General features: G+C 40.7%; 1 protein-coding gene across 2 annotated transcripts in view; it reads right to left on the reverse strand.

Annotated features, from left to right (window-relative positions):
• The window catches only part of klf7b (Kruppel-like factor 7b), a 70,381-nt gene that overhangs the window by 14,767 nt on the left and 37,862 nt on the right, over positions 1–17,752 (reverse strand). The window contains exons 2-3 of one of the 2 annotated variants that reach the window (XM_039818285.1): positions 8,496–9,147; positions 363–779 (exon numbers count right to left, since the gene is read on the reverse strand). In XM_039818285.1, coding sequence (XP_039674219.1) covers positions 718–779; positions 8,496–9,147 — 714 coding nt within the window. In that variant the 3' untranslated portion in view covers positions 363–717. Of the gene's footprint in view, positions 1–362; positions 780–8,495; positions 9,148–17,752 lie in introns of those variants that run through there. The other variant, XM_039818284.1, reaches the window with a different exon arrangement.

The following is a 17,752-nucleotide window of genomic DNA, read 5'->3' on the forward strand; positions in this document are numbered from 1 at the left end:
TTAATTTTGGTTCAAAACCTGAAAGAGTAAGATTGGTTCTGGGTTTAAAAAAAAAAAAAGTTTGATGTTGCATTGCTTTGTGGCAAAAGTTGAACCAAGTTCGATCCAGTGTTATTTTAGTTTCAGAGACCTCTGGGTCGGGACTCCCACTGCCTCAATGCAGTAGCCTTGTTTAAATGAAAAGGGTGGAAGCCATTTTGACACTGCACAATAATCAAGCAAACCAAATTATTTTAAATCAATTAATTTAATGACATAAATGTTAAATATTTACAATATTAATAAAGAGGAAACACTTTAAAACACAGGCCTTTCTCCACTGCATACTCTCAAACTGGCCGAACCTATTTGCAGACCACTAGTGTGTGTGTGTGTGTGAGAACTGGGGGGTGGTAACTATAATTGGGGTCCTAATGACTTAATGGGGAGTAATACAGCAGTTTACAGTCAGTTAGCCAGATGTCCTAGCAGCCTCTCCACTCCCATCACAGCACACACCAATCCAAAACAAAGTGGCACTAATGTGAAAACTAAAGTATTTCACAATATGGTGGAAACATAATTGGATGCAAAAGAATGTGTACAAGCATGTCGGTTTTTCAGCAGGATTTTTTGGAAATAAAAATGACAGCCAACAAACCCTGACAGAGAAACAATTTTTATATAAGTACGACCTGTTTCAAGATCTCTGTATTGCCACCCGTGTGGCGACTGAAATTAAGTTGGTGGGAAAGTTACGTCAGCTGCTTGTGATTGGTTAGGAAACTCAGGAACCATTCCTGAACAGAAAACAGCAGAAATGGACATCAGAAAAATAATATAGTGAACAAAATGGCAATTCAGTTTGATGATCTTTTTTTTTTTTTTTTTAAGTATGTGATCTTGTTACACCTTCTTGAAAACATTTGAATGTTAGTTGAAGGAAACACTTATGTTTTTCTTTTACTTTGAAGACACTTTTCAATGTAGACATATCTACAGATGCAGCTTCCTATTTTGATTTTCATGTACCTTCTTTCCTTTTTGCGTTGTTTACACAGTCCCCAAAGTCCCCAACCGTACCACAGGGCATAACTCCTCTATTCCATACCAACAGAAGAACTAACTGTAATTGCCTTGATTCTCCACCTTGAATCATCGTGCCAGAATAACAGAAATTGTAGAAAGTATACCTTCACGTGGACTAATATCTGAGGTGCAGAGCAGCTCTGAGAGTCAAGGTGATGCAACGACCAGTAAAAGATTACGTGCTACAGGAACATCCAACTGTGAATGATGCCCCTCGTCCACCTAATTTCCCCCCAGTTCCTGTGTCTCTTTGATCAGAGTCGTATTTCATCCACAGACACAACGTGGCTGCAAGGAGACAAAGTTGTTCTCGGACTGAATTCATTTCAGATCATGAGCTGCTCTCTCCATGATTTGCATATTCAAATTCTCCAGTCAAATCTTGTACAGTCGGTTGCTGATTTCCACAACAGGGATCTTGGTTTTGTTGCTGCCTCACCATTGTGCATTATTGGAGACAGGCCTTCCTCTGCCACCTCATCTATAGTTTCTGATTTGTTAGGGGACAAGACCAAATATAAAGTATCCTCCCTCTTCAAGCTAGCCTCTGCTGCACTAGCTTTCGCATTTATTTGGGTTTTACTATCAAGCGTTCCTTACATTGGTCTTTTTGAAGAGCTGAAACATGCTCTCGGAGGTGTTCTGTCCATATTCTAGCTAAATTAGTATCTACTGTACTATAGAACAACACATGCGTGGATTCTTGGGAACTCCACCAATACTACACATCAAAGTCTGTTTACAGGTCTTTGGGAGCACTCCTGCATATGTGAAAAAGGACGAGTGGAGCAATTAACTGAAATGATGAACTATCATCTGGTTAGTTCATCTGGTTTGGCTCTAATGGTCAATATTTAATCTTTAGTTGCTTTCTGTAGTCTTGTTACTTCTAATTCACCTCAACTAAGGTTGTTAAAAGAGATTAATTCAGATGGGAGAGTTCAAGATGGTCACAACCAGTGCAAGACTTTCTCCAATTACATTTGTTTTGTTCAAACTGTACTTTTAATGTAGAACAGCTATTTTTGTAAAGGCCCACAATCAGACAGATGTGAAAAAAGTGTGATTCTACAACAGATTCACTTCTTGTTCTGTAAAGAAACCAAAAATCCTCCATGTTGAATCTTCAGCAGCAGTATCTGAATGTGTGAATCCTCCCACACACTCCACAGAGTCCTCCTCGCTCAGGACTGAATACAGGACCAATATTTTCAACATACAATAGCAAACCCCTTGGCAGCTTATCCTGTTGGAGAAATGCTACACTCTCAACCTGTGTTTGTGTGTGTGTGTGTGTGTGTGTGTGTGTGTGTGATATGGGGTATGAGTGGGGGCCGCAGGTGCCAGACAGGCGGCCGTTTCACACCCGTCTTCTGTAATTGGCCAGGGCACCCCATCTTCCTTCAATAGGACCCCCCTAACACACACACACACACACACACACACACACACACACACACAAGGAATGAAGCAAGGCCAGCTCGGGCCTGACGCCACAGCAACCATGACGCCAGCCAATTATAGCACGGCAAGGCAAGGATGCGTGAAAAAGTCACCTAGCAACTGAGAGAAAGAGAGAAAGGGGGGGTGAGTGAAAGAGAGAGAAAGAGAGAGAGAGAGATTAACAGGCATGTACAATCAACCAGCCACTAACCAATTATGGAAGAGTGTGATGCAGTTGCTTGGCAACCCAAACTGAATGAGCAAGTGGAAGAGAGAGAGAGAGAAAAGAGAGAGAGAGAGAGAGAGAGAGAGAGAGAGAGAGAGAGAGAGAGAGAGAGAGAGAGAGAGCAGGTCGGAGGTTGGATTCAGTAGAGGAGTATTAGAGGTATGTGTGTGTGTGTGTGTGTGTGTGTGTAAGTCTGGGGTTACAGCAGGGTTTTTCCTGAATCCACATGAGGCTGTGTCTACCTGCTGAGGGTGGGGGTGGGGCGGGGTGGGGCGGGGGTTGAGGTCTTGGGAAGTCAGACTCAAGCTGGAGTGTTTTTTTCATGTTTTAACCTGTGAACTACACATCACATACTTTACATCACAGCTAGCCATTTTGCAAACTATGTGTTAAATCCGAATGTCTTTTTTGTTTTGCTTTACAAGCCTTAGACACATACATAAATCATAAAAAGTGAACGCAAAACCTGCATTAATTGTTTTTAAAATTAATAAAAAATGACATTATCATTGTAAGGTTATGCAGTGCAGACATTTTCATTTTGCACCTAATCTACATTATCATTTAATATTAATGTTCACAAAAATCAATGCAGACTCATTGCTCTCTAATGATGGATACAATTACACGGCAACATTCAAGCAAGTTCCAGCAATGTGTTAATTGATTTTCATACTATCAGTGTATGGATTCTCATCCTGTCGTTTAGGGTGTGTTGGTTAAATTTCGATGTGTGGCTAACTGAAGGGCTTTGGAGAATATTACTTCAATTAAGTTCAGACATTTGCTCTTTATCCTTATGAGGACATTCTTTTCAGTGTTTGTGTAGTTTTATGTAGATACAGATCTGCTTGTAATAAAGCTGCTTTGATTCTGTTATTGATTGTGATTCTGTTTTCCTGTCATTTTGTACTAACGCCTCTTAAAACAGCTCTTTTTTTACACATATACACATACTGAGGACTCTCACTATAAAAATATTTTAATTTTACTAAACCATTAAGTCTGTATGGTGTATTGTACAACAATTCTGTCATACACTTGCTGATTGGTGTCTATTTGGTTGTTTTGGGTTTTGTCTGGGTAGGTTAGAACTGCCATTCAACTTTTACACAACCAGACCGCTTGTTGTTAGAGTTGTTGAAAGGTGTATTTCTTCACTGATGGAGCTAGGGCAGCCCCCTCTGTTTCCAGTCTTGGTTCTTCACTATTATATACATGTCTCGGTTTTATTTCTGTAATGGAAGCAAATCATCATCTGACAGCAGCTAAGTGTATTTTAACTGTGATCTGCAATTGTATTATATGCACATCGAAATATTGTATCAGGTGCCTGCACACTGAGTTGATGACTATTTCCTATTTAAGTACAGTTAAGACAAATACTCTTCCACTCCTTCCAAAACTGCTCATCTATTCTGCTATCTCGGGTGCCAAGTATGTTGTTAAGTATACTGTTTTGGACTGCAGCTTGAATAACAAGGAGGATACAATTATTAGCCATCTAGTGTTTTTAGAGATAAAACCAGATCCAAGCGAGTGAGAAAAACAACAATCAGAGAACCAGAAAAACCTGGCTCTGACTCAGAACAGCTCTGACTGGGTACTTTAGAGATTTACTGAATTAATTTGTACATCTTTTAATGTTACAACTCTCCCTGTCTGAACATTTTCATATTGCTGCGGCTCAGAGAAATTGTTTTGGATATGAACAGAGGAATATTATTACCAACATTATGTGGAATTGCTGCACATGTAACAGTAAACTCCTGACAAACCTCACTACAATTATGTTTCTAATGGCCTCTGGTGTGCACAATGTGACATTAAGTGTATTGATACTGTGCAGGCTTTCTGCAGTTGTTCCTCCCCATGGTCTCTGCTACGTTAATCCCTCCATACATGTATGTCCAATGATTTATGGTCATAATAACCCAAAAAGAGGATTAAGCTAATTAAACCACAGTGCTGTGCTTGTAGTGAACATATTGGGAGGGAATACACCACCCCCACATTTATACCACACACACGCACACTGAAGAAGCTGCGGTTTCTCCAGGGTGTCTTTTTTTCTCCTCAGTGAATGATTCGGCCTTTAAAAGCTCATCTTTGGTTAGCATGACTCGACTGTAGAATCATCAGAAGATTAAAGATACTGCGGCTAGCGGCCAGGCTACCTAGAAAGATAGCTGCTCCATTCTGGATTAACTATAATAAAGCTACAGCTGTGGGTTCCCCCGGCTATGCTAGGTGCTGGCCTTGAATGTAATGCTATACTTAAAGCCATGCGATGGTCGCTGGGATCATATAAGCCTGTAACACGCTGGATTAATGATGCCAAGGTTGACAGTATTAATACAGTAGAAGGTCTGCAGGCTATGTACTGTAATCCTGATGAACACCAAGGAAACTGCTAACACTGGATGATGACAACTGGAGGCCATGAACCACTCCAGATACTGTAAATGACACTGGGGTCCAAGCTAAAGTTGAATAATGCTAGCTTCAGGTGGTGCAGGTCTGTACAGGCCTCATGCTGCAGATAAGTGATGGATTCAGACTCAGTTACTCGACTAAAATCTAGAATGCATTTTGACTTGACAACAGATGAAAGGATTTATATGAATCAGTCCCTCCAGAAAAACGCGATTATGCGATCGCATGATTCAATGCATAATCAGCCAAAGTCCGCATATTCATGCGGGGGCCGCATTTTTTCAAATATGCCGCACTTTCGCCGCATAAATTATACAGCGCTTGCATGGATTTCATAATCCCCGCATTTTTGTTGCAAAAAAGTCACATATATCTTAGCAGAAAGTTGAAAAAATGTTGCGTTCACACAAGAGCAGCCATTTTCCCCTGTTGCCATGGGAACGTTATGAAGTGACGTAATTACGTGACGTGAACATCATTGAAAAGCAGGTGTTGGAGGTTGAATTTGACATGTACTTTGAGTCTCTTAAGTTGGTATCCAATAAGAAAGCTCTCTTAATATCTGATGTCTACTCAAATTTCTTTGTTTAAATGCTCCTGCTGTCTATATTATTAACGATTTTTGAAAGTCTGTCTCTTTTGTATCTTTTATTTTCCTCTGTTTAGACTATTACTTTTATTTTTACTTTAATATTATATTATTTGTATATATTTTTGTATCTTATTTGTTTACTTATTGCAATGACTGAATATCTGTAAACTATTTTTGGAAATTAAGTTAAAAAAAAGCAGGGTGTTGGGGGAATCACGCTTTCTTCTCTTTTTCATCAAACCGCAGTTTTTGCAAGTTCCCCGCAATTTTTGCAAGTTCCCGCAATTTTATCGCATAAAATTACATAAATATCCCGCATATTCCATCGCATTTTTTAAGAAAACGTGCCGCATAATCAAGCATTTTTGCCCGCAACAATCACAAAAAAACTCCGCGTTTTTCTGGAAGGACTGAAGAATGTATAAATATGTGGGGCTAAACTAGTTCCTGTCACTTGCAAAGTAGTGATGTAGCTCTGAGCGACAATCGCAAATCAAAACAACCTCCAAAAAGAATAATAGCTAAATAAATTTTCAGACAAACAATTCATAAAGTTTCTATTTTCTTTGGTTCAACTTAAAACATAAAATTACTACTATAAATATATTACAAAAAATATTACTATTATTACGAAATCATGTGCTCTCCACAGTTGTAAAATCCTTCCTCATAGTATAGTAAAACACTGTAGAGAGTTCTGACATCTGATTTCTCAACAGTACCTTACTAGTATCTGAAACAATAACACCCTTACAAACGCACCCCTTTGCATTTATTTGCGTCATAATGCAGGGCTGCTTTTAGTCTGAATGCCTGGTAAGACTTCTTTTTAGTGGACTCAACTTTATTTTGGTTGGTTTACTTGTGAATTTGGTTGAAAAGTCAGAGCACTTTTTCCCCAATTACTTTTATTGTATGTCAAACAAGATATTCTTCTGTTTGGTATACAGACTTAATTGTGTAATTGATTGAAAGGTTTAGATTCTATATGAGCGATAACTTGTTCAGAAAAAACACAAACAGGCCGTTCAGGTGACTTAATGCGGTTTAAACCAGGAATTCATCATTATCTGCATCAGTCAAATCCATCTTCACTCATGTGTCTCCTTCATTAACCCAAAACTCGTCCCCACATGCTTACACTTTGCAGAGCTCACGGCAAACAGCCCCTGGACACATTAGCCTGATGTATGTTCTGTCTGAGGGTCACTGAGAGGGCAGCTGTAGTTAGCAACTTAAGCTGCATGTCTTACCCAGTTGGACACGGCTGAATTACCAATGTCATTTACTGAACTACCAGTCTATCACTCATCAGGCAATTACTGAGGCAGGGCCTTTTGGCCATGAGCTGGAGCATGAGGAAATTAATAAATCTAGAGGATCACCTGAGAAGCAGAAGAAGACGAGCAGAGGGCCTTTAAAAAAACCTCAACTTTCTGATGTTTTTTTGGCAAATGTCTCCATGAGCTCAACCAATTCACAAGGTGAAGTATCTTTGGGGTTTTAGCCATACTCAAAGCTCCAGGTTTAGACATATACAAGTAACTGGAAAAGTTGAATAAACTTGAATAAGGTCATTATTTTCAATATTTGTTGCCAAGTCTCACAGACATCATCAGACACTTGGTATCTTCCCAGCTGACACTCCGTCAGGCCTGTACTACAGCCAGCTTTGATTCTTTTTTCAGGGCACTTTGCCTGCAGTCTGGTCTTCAGCATTTAAACACATGATCAGTTGGATTGCGGTCATGTGACTCACTTGGACAACCAATAACGTCACAATGTTTGGCCATACAACTCCTTGGTTGTTAAGTCTGTATGCTGTCCTGCTGCATTGCCCTAAAGTAGTGTCATGTTTCACAAATTAACAAAATGTTAATGATACAGTACATTTACAGGTTTATTGCATGTTCATTCATGGGTAGTGAACTTAGTATTATTTTGATTAGTAAAACATGTCAAATGATAGGACATGATCTTATGCTGCAAATCTTTGTCAAAATGGCTCCAAGTATACAAAGGGCTACGAATATTACAGTCTTCACATAATATCGATGCGAATACCCTGAAGATATAGCTGAAAGTCAGCACTGTTTTTAAAGAAACTTCAACTGCTAGATTGGGAGAACACTGTGAAATACATTGACTCTATATTAGTTTTTAAAATCCTTCATGGTCTAGCTCCACCAACTTTACTGGAATATATAAAAAAGAACAGTTCAACCAGAGCAGGCTCCAGAGGTAACTGCACTGTTCCCTTTAAGAGAAGTGCATTTGGCCAGGCTATTTTTTCCTTTAGCGCAACCAATACCTGGAACTCTATACCAAGCGCAATACGTGAATTATCAACTTTCACCTCATTTTCCAAACAGTTTAAAAAATGGCTACTGCAGAATCAAACCTGTTGTCATTAACTGGGATAATCTGTAATTTGTCCTCTGTTGTTGATCTGTAATTTATGTAATTTTTTATTGTGATGTTTTACTCTGACTTGTTTTATTTATTTAACTTAACTTATAGGGACCATCAACCTGTCAGGGACTAAGGATGGAAATTAGCTTCTGGCTATAATCCTGTATATTTACATTTTTTGAAATGTTCATTAATATACATTGTCCCTTTTTTTTAAATAAATAAACTGGAACTGTAACCTCATAATCACTGTGCTGAAATAATGTAATATAAAGTATTTGTGCTGAAAAGTTGTAATGAATGTAATGAAGGGCTTACCTGTGTGAGTCCTCTGATGTGCCTTCAGATGGGAGCTCTTGGTGTAAACCTTCCTGCAGCCATTAAACTGGCACCGGTGGACTCTCTTTTTGTTCTCTGGTATGTCTCCTCCAAGACTTCCTCCTCCTCCCTGCTCGCTGTCACTGAGGGCTCCTCCACGGCTTGGCGGCGATGGTAACGCTCGTGCTGCCACCAGTTTAGCCGCCCCAAACCCTACCTTCTTTGCCACAAATTTGAGCGTTAGTGTACCGTCCGCCGTCGCAGTCAGTGTTTGTGTGGGCTTGATGAGGTGGCGGCCGAGCTCTGGTGACGATGGCGGTGTAAGGGATGTAACAGCGGCACTGAGCTGTGCGGCACTGACTCCTGCGAGGACTTGGTCCTTTGGTGTGAGGGTTTCAGTCCCTGCCTCTGCTTGGGTCCTGCTGGGGTTGGGCACCTGGAGGATTTTGGCCTGGACCTTGGGGAGGGTTATCAGTAGTGGAGGTGGGCTGGGCTGGTCAGGGAGGCTGGGGAGGAGGGGGTCCATCAGGTCCTCATCACTGTCACCGCCCTGTATGAAGGTCGGCGTTAAGAGACAGTCCAGCTCCTCATCAAAGAGCTCTGAGAGTCTCTTGGGCTCCGTCTGTAGATAGCGCTCCAGCTCGAGACATGTCTGCAAGAAAAGGAAGCACAAGAGTCAGACATAAACATACTTTACAACTGTTATTTCAGTATTTCTCGCAACTTCAGTCACACCTTCTACATATGCAAGATGCTGTCTCACTGCAAAGTTGGTGACTAAATGGCCTTTAGTCATCAGGTTCATCCATGCTTCAGCAAGTCCATTTTATTTATATAACCCGATACACCACATCAGCTATACGACCACTAGAGTGTGGATCGGGCCGCATTTGCATCTGCCTGCGTCCGACAGAGCAGTAAGCGAACCCGGCCCGAGCCCGACAGGCATTAAGATATTTATGTCCGTGCCCAACCCGAGCCTGACACAGTTAAAATCTTGTTTTTTCGTTTTGTTTGTATGGAAAGCCCGCTTTCATTAAGCAACTGTAGGAAGGCATTTGGAAATGTCAATAGATGAGCGCATCAGCGAACACGGGGCAACAAGTGCACGTTAACACAGGCGCGCACCTACATAATAAGCTTGTAGGTATAAGCTGTTCAATGCCTTATCGCGCTGATGTGACCGAGCCCGACCCAAACCCGAACATCATTTCTAAATATCTGTCCGAACCCAGCCTGGCCTGTTGGGTCCCGACGGGCTCGGTTCGGGTATCCATCCTCTAATGATTACCCGTTGACTAGTGACATACAATCATATTCAGGAATTTATAACCTCACCAGTCTCGTTGTTACTCCGCTGATACCTTTGTGCCAGCACCATTTACTTCTGCTGAAGCTCCCACCACAACTTCAAACTCATCATATTTTTGGCATTGTTGACTTTGCTATTATCTAATGTTCATGTATTCAGCAATCTCTGATCTCAGTACAATATCATTCTGTATGTAAAAACCAATATATTGGAGGATTTGTTGTTGCCGCTCAGATTCTTTGAGAGTACACTGCTATTTGTAATAAATGCTCACTTTCTTAATGTGTCTCTGACTGAAACAGTAATCTAGCATTAACTAAAATGAATTGCACTGCAATGCCAGGAATAGCACCTCTCTATTCATTGTTCTTCAGTTGACTTTGCATGACTTTCCAGGGTCTCTGATCACTCAATGGAGGTGTTAGTTCAGAGCTTATCAATCAAGTCATTCAACCATGGGCTACCCTTGTCTTGGGGACACACTCATTAAAAATTCGCTCCATAGCGATAACCTGACTCCGTCAGATGGATTGCTTCGCATTTGCTCGGCATATCCATCTGGGAACTTTCTGTTGGAGAACTTTTGGGAAGAGGTCGAAAATACTGGTTAGCTGATTGGATAAACCGTCTGTCTATCGCTACCTATGTTGGTGATAGATGGGCCAAATCAACCAATCAGATCAAACTCTTGCCGAAACCACACCTAAACCCGCCTCAAAACCAACGCTGATTGGTCGGTCGTTTGGCGAACGGCTCCAAATTTTCTTTATCTCAAGATGCCAGACTGATCTGCGAGTAGAAAACTGGAGCTCGCGAGATCAGGACGGTCTCACGAGGCTACCATAGCGCTACTAGAGGTAAAAAACTCCAAAGGGAACCTTTAAAGATAGAGAAAGACCATGGTCGTGGTTAAAAGAAACCAAATCTGATTATAAGTCACGATGCTAGGATCTGGAACAAAAACAGCAGCCTTCCATGTCAAAGTCCCAAGCCTTGTGTACAGCCATCCACCATTAAGGACGAGTGTAGGATTGTCAAGAAAATGTAAACATAGGTTGGTTTAACTGTTTGAACAAAAGACCAATGCAATTTTGTTGCCTCTTTCAGGGGTTTTCTCCCAACTGCAGTGTGTTCAGAGCCCCTATTTACTAGTCTATTTAAATTCAAATACCCACTGTAGGCTTTATATTTCTCTGCAGCTGTTGACCATGTCACCTGGCACATGGCAGTCCTGAGAGAGGAGGGATTTAGTCTGTGATTGATTGCCGCTGCCTGGCCGAGCTCTCCGGAGCCCTGAACTGTGGAAGCCTTGCCTGTTTCCCTCTGCTCACCCAAATCATCCAGCCATGGAAGTTATATCGCAAGATAGAGGAAGGAAGTTGAGCGAGATGATGGAGGGAAAGTCAAACAAAGAAACAAAAGAGAAGGAAGGGAGATAGGGAGAAAGAAACAAGCGAGTAATTCTACAATTGTTTTTTCAACCTTTATCCGGAGACAACAGAGACATCTGTGCATTGTTTATACAGTTGCAGTTCTGGCAGCAGAGCAGCATCACCACAGTTGTTCATCTACTGGGGCTTCAGTGCCTTGGTCAAGGGCACCGTCCACATCAAGGGATTTGAGCCAGAAACCTTTAGGTCAGTAACCTAATTTTCTAACCTCAGGGCTAAACATATAAACGTTCATGTCCTCTGTAATTCCTGTCCCCTCTCACTTGAACCACCAACTGCACTTCTGAGGTCTACATGGGACTTTAGTCGATCCCACTCCTGCTTTGATCTCTTACACCTGCAACACAGGTTTTTATCGAACTTCTGTCTGCCTTGTTCCACGGGGGAAATAAGACACATGTAGCTGTTATAGCTGATCGTAATCTAAAGAAGTAAAACTGAAGTTGCCACAGCTGTTTGATATAAAATGTAAACTAAAAAAAGAAATACTACTAAAAGGGTACAAAGAGTGCCTCTTATAGTTTAGATGGTTTTACAATGCAACAGATGCAAACCAGATGGTGGAACATCAGATTTTAGAGCAGCGGTTTTAGTAAATATTTACACAATGAAACTGTTAAAACATATGCCAAAATAATGTATCAACTGTAAAGAATGAGATGCTAAACGTTCCAGCACAATAAACGTATGGGAGTATTAGCAGAGTGCGGGCATCTCATTCTTTTCAGTTGTATCCAGCCCCTATTTGCCCTGCACCTCACCAGTGGAGATGTGCACACTACCACTACTGCTCTACAAAACAATGTGTCAACCATTAATCAATTCATGGTTAACCCCAAATTAATGACCTATTTTCCATTATGACATTTCAACAGGAGTAGCGTTGAATTTCATGAAAATTCTCACCAAAATCTGCTCCTGTTCCCCCCCCAAAAAACACCTGTTGGGTCCATGGATTTTAAATGTTTGTGGATGCGTCTGTGTGTTCCCATAATAAAGACTATTTTATGTACTATAATAACAAAATCTTCACCAAACCTCATTAAAGTTGCCGCCCAACTGTCATACGTCATATGATCAAACTGGATCGAACTTTCAGCTGTAAGTTTACAGTCCAGTTGTGTGTCAAAATCAACAAAACTATGCAAGTGGTTCAACAAGTGGCGAACATGATCCTTAAATCACAAAACAGCAGCATTGAACACTAAGTGAAGATAATCACTGTAATTTTACGACTAAATATCCAACAAGTATGCTACTATTCCTGGTCCAGTTCCTCAAGCCATAGAAATGGCATTAAGATGTTTAACCAATCAGAAGTATTTAAACTTTATCATTAAGAGAATATATATCATATATAAATACAGAGGAGCAGATGATTGTGCAAAACAGGATTTTATGATTAATTAGTAAGTTTGGTGTTTAAAATGACATTGACATTTCCTTTGAGCCCCATTAACTCCACGTAGTAATCTTTAAAATCTATAGTTGAGTAAACACATTCTCTTCCTGTTTTTGTGATGTTTCTTTTTGTCAGGAGAGAGAGAGAGAGAGAGGGAGAGGGAGAAAGCGAGATGGGGGCGGCAGCAAGCTGCTCTGTAACTGTCCACTCAGCACTTTCTTGCAAGCTACCTGGCTCGAGCACTATCCTGCAGCATACTGCCTTTACTGTATCTATTTGGAATTGAATTATTTCCTCTGTGTGGCCAAAGGCCTTTGGCAGCTGAGGCTTCTCATCCTGATCCTTTGGCTCTTTCCACCTCTGCTATTGGAACAAATTACAGCCACTATAGATTTTTTCTTCTTTTTTTTTTCTTAGCCACATCTGGTTGACTTGGTCCATTCAGACCGGCCAGCGCTGGAGCTTTGCTCTGCTCAGCCTCAGTGACGAGACAGACAAACCAACACATTTAGTCTGAACATCTGTTGAGTGGTGATAAGCTGAACTTCCCTCTCCCTCTTTTTTCCCCCCTTTCTTCTTCCCTTTGAAAGAATATCTTTTTTTCCTAAGGATGGCCATTTGCATATGAATATAAACCGAAGATATCTCTTTAGGAGGGTAACACTGCTTCATAAGGAAACTTGAAAATGAGAAGCTACATGTACGGAAGCAAAGATGACGCCAAGTAACAATATCTTTTGCAAAGGCTCATAGTGCTGAGGAAAACTTTCGGGTTAGCCTTTTGTCTAGACTGTTGCTATGATTTGTTAGCATTGGTATTCCTTTGAGTAGTTGCCCTGTGTAATACAATATCTAATCAAGCACGCTAAAGGAGGCTATTATATCGGTTTAAATTAGATCAGTCATTGCTAATGCATCTAGGAACCAATAACGAAGATTATCAAGCAGACATCAGGTTATCTAGAGTGGAACTTAAACAGCCAAGTGCTTTATTTCAGGACAACTTAGCTGCATGGTTTGGATGGTAGAATGATAAGTACACTGCTCTTTGATCACTCATAGCAATACTAACAGAGTCTAAGAGGCTCTACAAACCCAACCAATCACACAAGCTTCTAAACAAATTTCATACAAATAACAATCCAACAGTTAATACAATGAAAGCTATCATTCCAATTATGCACCGTATTGTAAAAGAACAGTGTTTAATGTTGAACCATGAAGTAAATCCCCACCTAACGATTAACTTATCAGACCTAACTCATTAAGTTCGGTTTAAATTTAAAATTGTCTCTCCCAATCAGTGGTTTAGAAAATGTCATGTTTGCAGAAGTACTTGTTCGTGATTGGATGGTAGGTGTCAACTGTTGTAAATCAATGTGTGATGTATATACAATTGCAAGTTACATGTGTACCATTGATGTACATCTGGGTAACTTGGCCATCTGGCTGACACAGTTACAGATTCAAGATACTGTGAGGATGTAAAGGTCATTAAAAGGAGTACTTTGCTACTGCACTGTATGAGTAACATTATTAATCATCATCAGACACAACTACAGCACCATAAATATCAGCTCTCTTTGATACAGTAAATACAGCCTCTATTAGTGATTTCTAACGGCACACTGTACCATTCTTATCACTTGGACTAGAAATCAAAAATAGAAAGGTCTGTGTGTCTCTTGGCGGGGGCTGGACTGATGCTGGGGATTGTGGGAGGTGGGCGGGGAGGACAGAGGGTAGAGAGAGCCTGAGGCTGTAGAAGAGGAGCGAGCGGCAATCAAACCCACGGCTGGCAGTGAATACACCGCCTCTGACATCACACGTATGACCTTCTCCTTCGTCTGTTTCTCCTACACACAATGAATATCAGGTAACAATGACATGTATGGCCAGCAGCGTGTGTGTGCGTGTGTGTGTATGTCAGTTGGCTAACAGCTCAGACTGATAGCATGTGTAGGGCTCACCTCCTGTCCCCCTGCTCAGTCCCACACCATATGGAGAAAGGTCACATCGACACACACACACACACACACACACACACACACACACACACACACACACACACACACACACACACACACACACACACACACACACACACACACACACACACACACACACACACACACACACACACACACACACACACACACACACACACACACACACACACAGCCAGTAACATTCATTCCTGTAAAAACATTTTGTTGACTGACTGTTGGAGCGTTTCAACACTCGGGTGGACACAAATCTCTCCTTGAATCATCGGTACAAACAATGAGACACTGAGCTGAAGAAAATCTGCTTTACCGAAAAAAAGTCAAATCTACAACACAGTGAACACAACAGTTTTCGGACAGAAGTCAACAGAGACCTGCTGCAGCAAGAAACATCCAATCAGAGAGCTTCAGATTCTGTTGCTGGCAGCTAATGGCTGGCTGAAGTTAGAGGTTGATCTCTGTAGAACAAATAAAGAAATAAATAACTAATGCTGCATTCACGTCATCTTTGGCAGAATAGGATGAAAGCTTTATTTTGAAATAGTTACCTTTTTGCTAGCCCTGCAGTCTTACCAGATATATACGAACAAGCAAACCCACAAAGACATACTGCATAGCTGCTTTTTAATACTGACTCAACTGTATTTGTGTTAATACTAGATTTCATCTGGATATAACCGTCAGCATTGGTGGCTTGGCAGCCATTTGGCCGCCAGTTTGTTGACACTTCTGTAGTTGTTTTCAACAATTGGGAGATAATGTAGCTGCCCGAAATTTGGAGTTTCCCAATTGAATGTGGCATGAGGTGTAGTGTTTTGTTCCTGATTGCAGCGATGAAGGGTTCAGAATATGCCAAAGCTGTGATTTCACTGGCTTGCAAGATTCTTCACAGCCTCTGAGGCTCATGGGTACTTTAGTGTTAATACCTAACATACAAAACAAAAAAAGGATTAAAAGCAAAACTATAACTCTGTAATATTGTAAAAGAGTCAAGTGTTTCTGTGTTGAGGACAGAGAGGAGCTGAGTTTCAAATGTTAATTTCTAGTAAGGAAACACATGTAGAACCAGCTGCTCTGCCTATTTACGCTTATTTCTATTGTTTGATCTGTGTAAGAAATCAGTCATCAATAAACACTGTTGCTCTGTGTTCATATGACAGCGCACATGTACAGAGAACAATTGCAGAGGACCGTTGCAGTTAATGTACTCATTTCACAGAATTATGTCCACTGTGATAATTTCATGGTCTTCAATGTTGCTTGATTTAATTATGTAACTCTATTAAGATCAATGTCAAACAAGATCAAAAGCAAATGTCACTCCATAGCATAACATATATCCCTTTATCTGAAGGCTCTACAGGTTCATATAGTGATTCTACATTTGGTTTACTTGTAAAAGCAACTATATTTGGTTGTGATCCATTTGTGGATTTATTTCACACTTTCATACACAGAGCTGAAGATAAAAACAAAGGATCCATCTTGTCCTCCTGCATACTCTGTTCCCTCAATGAACGCTTCTTTCTCTTTATATTTTGAGTGTTTGATTTAATATCTCGTCTAAAATAGCTACCGGTGGCGTGCAAGGTCCTGTGTGTGTGTGTGTGTGTGTGTGTATGTATGTGTGTGTGTGTGTGTGTGTGTGTGCGTGCAGCCTGCTGAGGTCCATTAATAATGAATGCAGAGAGCAGAGGGCTCTCTGGATGGAAGCGCTAAGAGCTTTTGACAAACAAAAGATCATTGACGATGGAGCTCAGCAAACAGACTGAAGTGGGTGGTTCAGCAGGAGATGCTCCATCTGTGTTTGCATGCACACAGTTATGTGACTATTACCAACATTTCCATTAGGACAATGGTGAAATTAAGCCATTTACGTGATTCTGTATTGTAAAGTGACACTTCCTATAATGGTCTGCTTCGCATGTGGTTATTGCTAGAGAAATGACTGAACAGAACATGAGCAACATCAACAGCTTTCATTCTGCAATATTTTACAAAGCCTAGAAATATTAAGTTAAGAACCGATTCCAATACAAGTCAGTGAATTTTTACATAACAACATGACCTGTCACCCTTTTACAAACTATTAACCATCAAAACTAGGTTTTGTGAAGTGAAGCATGCAGATGCAATTTCTTGATTCTGCATTGTTAATTTTTCTGTTTAATTCAGAAACTGATTCTGGTGCAGCTTAGAACACATTTCCACTATAATGCTTATTTTCAGGTTCATACCTGTATTTTGGGTTTAAACTAAAGCATGATTACATGCTTTAATGTTCAAAAACCACATCATATTCCTCATACTGTCTGTCTGAATATACCTGCAATTACCCTCCGTCTGAAACGCTTAGTTTTAGCTCTTTAAGCCCCCCTCCTGTAAAAAGCCCTGTCTGCTCTGATTGGTCAGCGTTTCTGAGTCTTCTGCATCTGCGCACTCAGCATTTCTGCACCGTCATTGCAGCCGAGCCGGGAGCCGGAATTGACAGTAACGGCACTTCCTACCTATAAATAGTATAGTTGTGATATCACAACCGGAAGTCCTGACAGATCAATTAAAGGTTTCTGATACGAGCTAATAAGAACTGTATGCATTTCTCTTTGGATTGAGCGTTTTGATATACAGTATTTCCATTACACCTCGACCTGGTTTGTAATAGAAAAAAAACATGGAGATCAAATTTTTTATAATATGGGACCTTTAAAATAAGTCTTTGCCCATGCTTATTCATGAGTTTCCAAGTAGCGACAACAAGTTTCTTTCCATACTCTTAAGATTGAGAAGTCTGTGTAACATCAGACAGACAGACCGATGAAGAAGCAGCAGCAACAGCTCAGCCAGTAGGGGATACATGGTTGTAATCTTGTGATGTAAATGTCAGGTACACGCTTACAGTAGAAAAACAGTCGTTTAGACACAGAATGGGATTTTGCTCATGGAACTACTTGACAAGCTTAGCAGTGGTACATCTACACTTCAGACACAGATCAGTCTGGAAAAATGAAAACTACTAGGAAAAAGAACAGTCCAGCTCCTGGAATTTGTCCAAGGCTGATGGATCCAGCAATAACCATCTGGGTTGT

This window comes from Perca fluviatilis, chromosome 12 (assembly GCF_010015445.1).
Source record: "Perca fluviatilis chromosome 12, GENO_Pfluv_1.0, whole genome shotgun sequence".
NCBI classification, from domain to species: domain Eukaryota; kingdom Metazoa; phylum Chordata; class Actinopteri; order Perciformes; family Percidae; genus Perca; species Perca fluviatilis.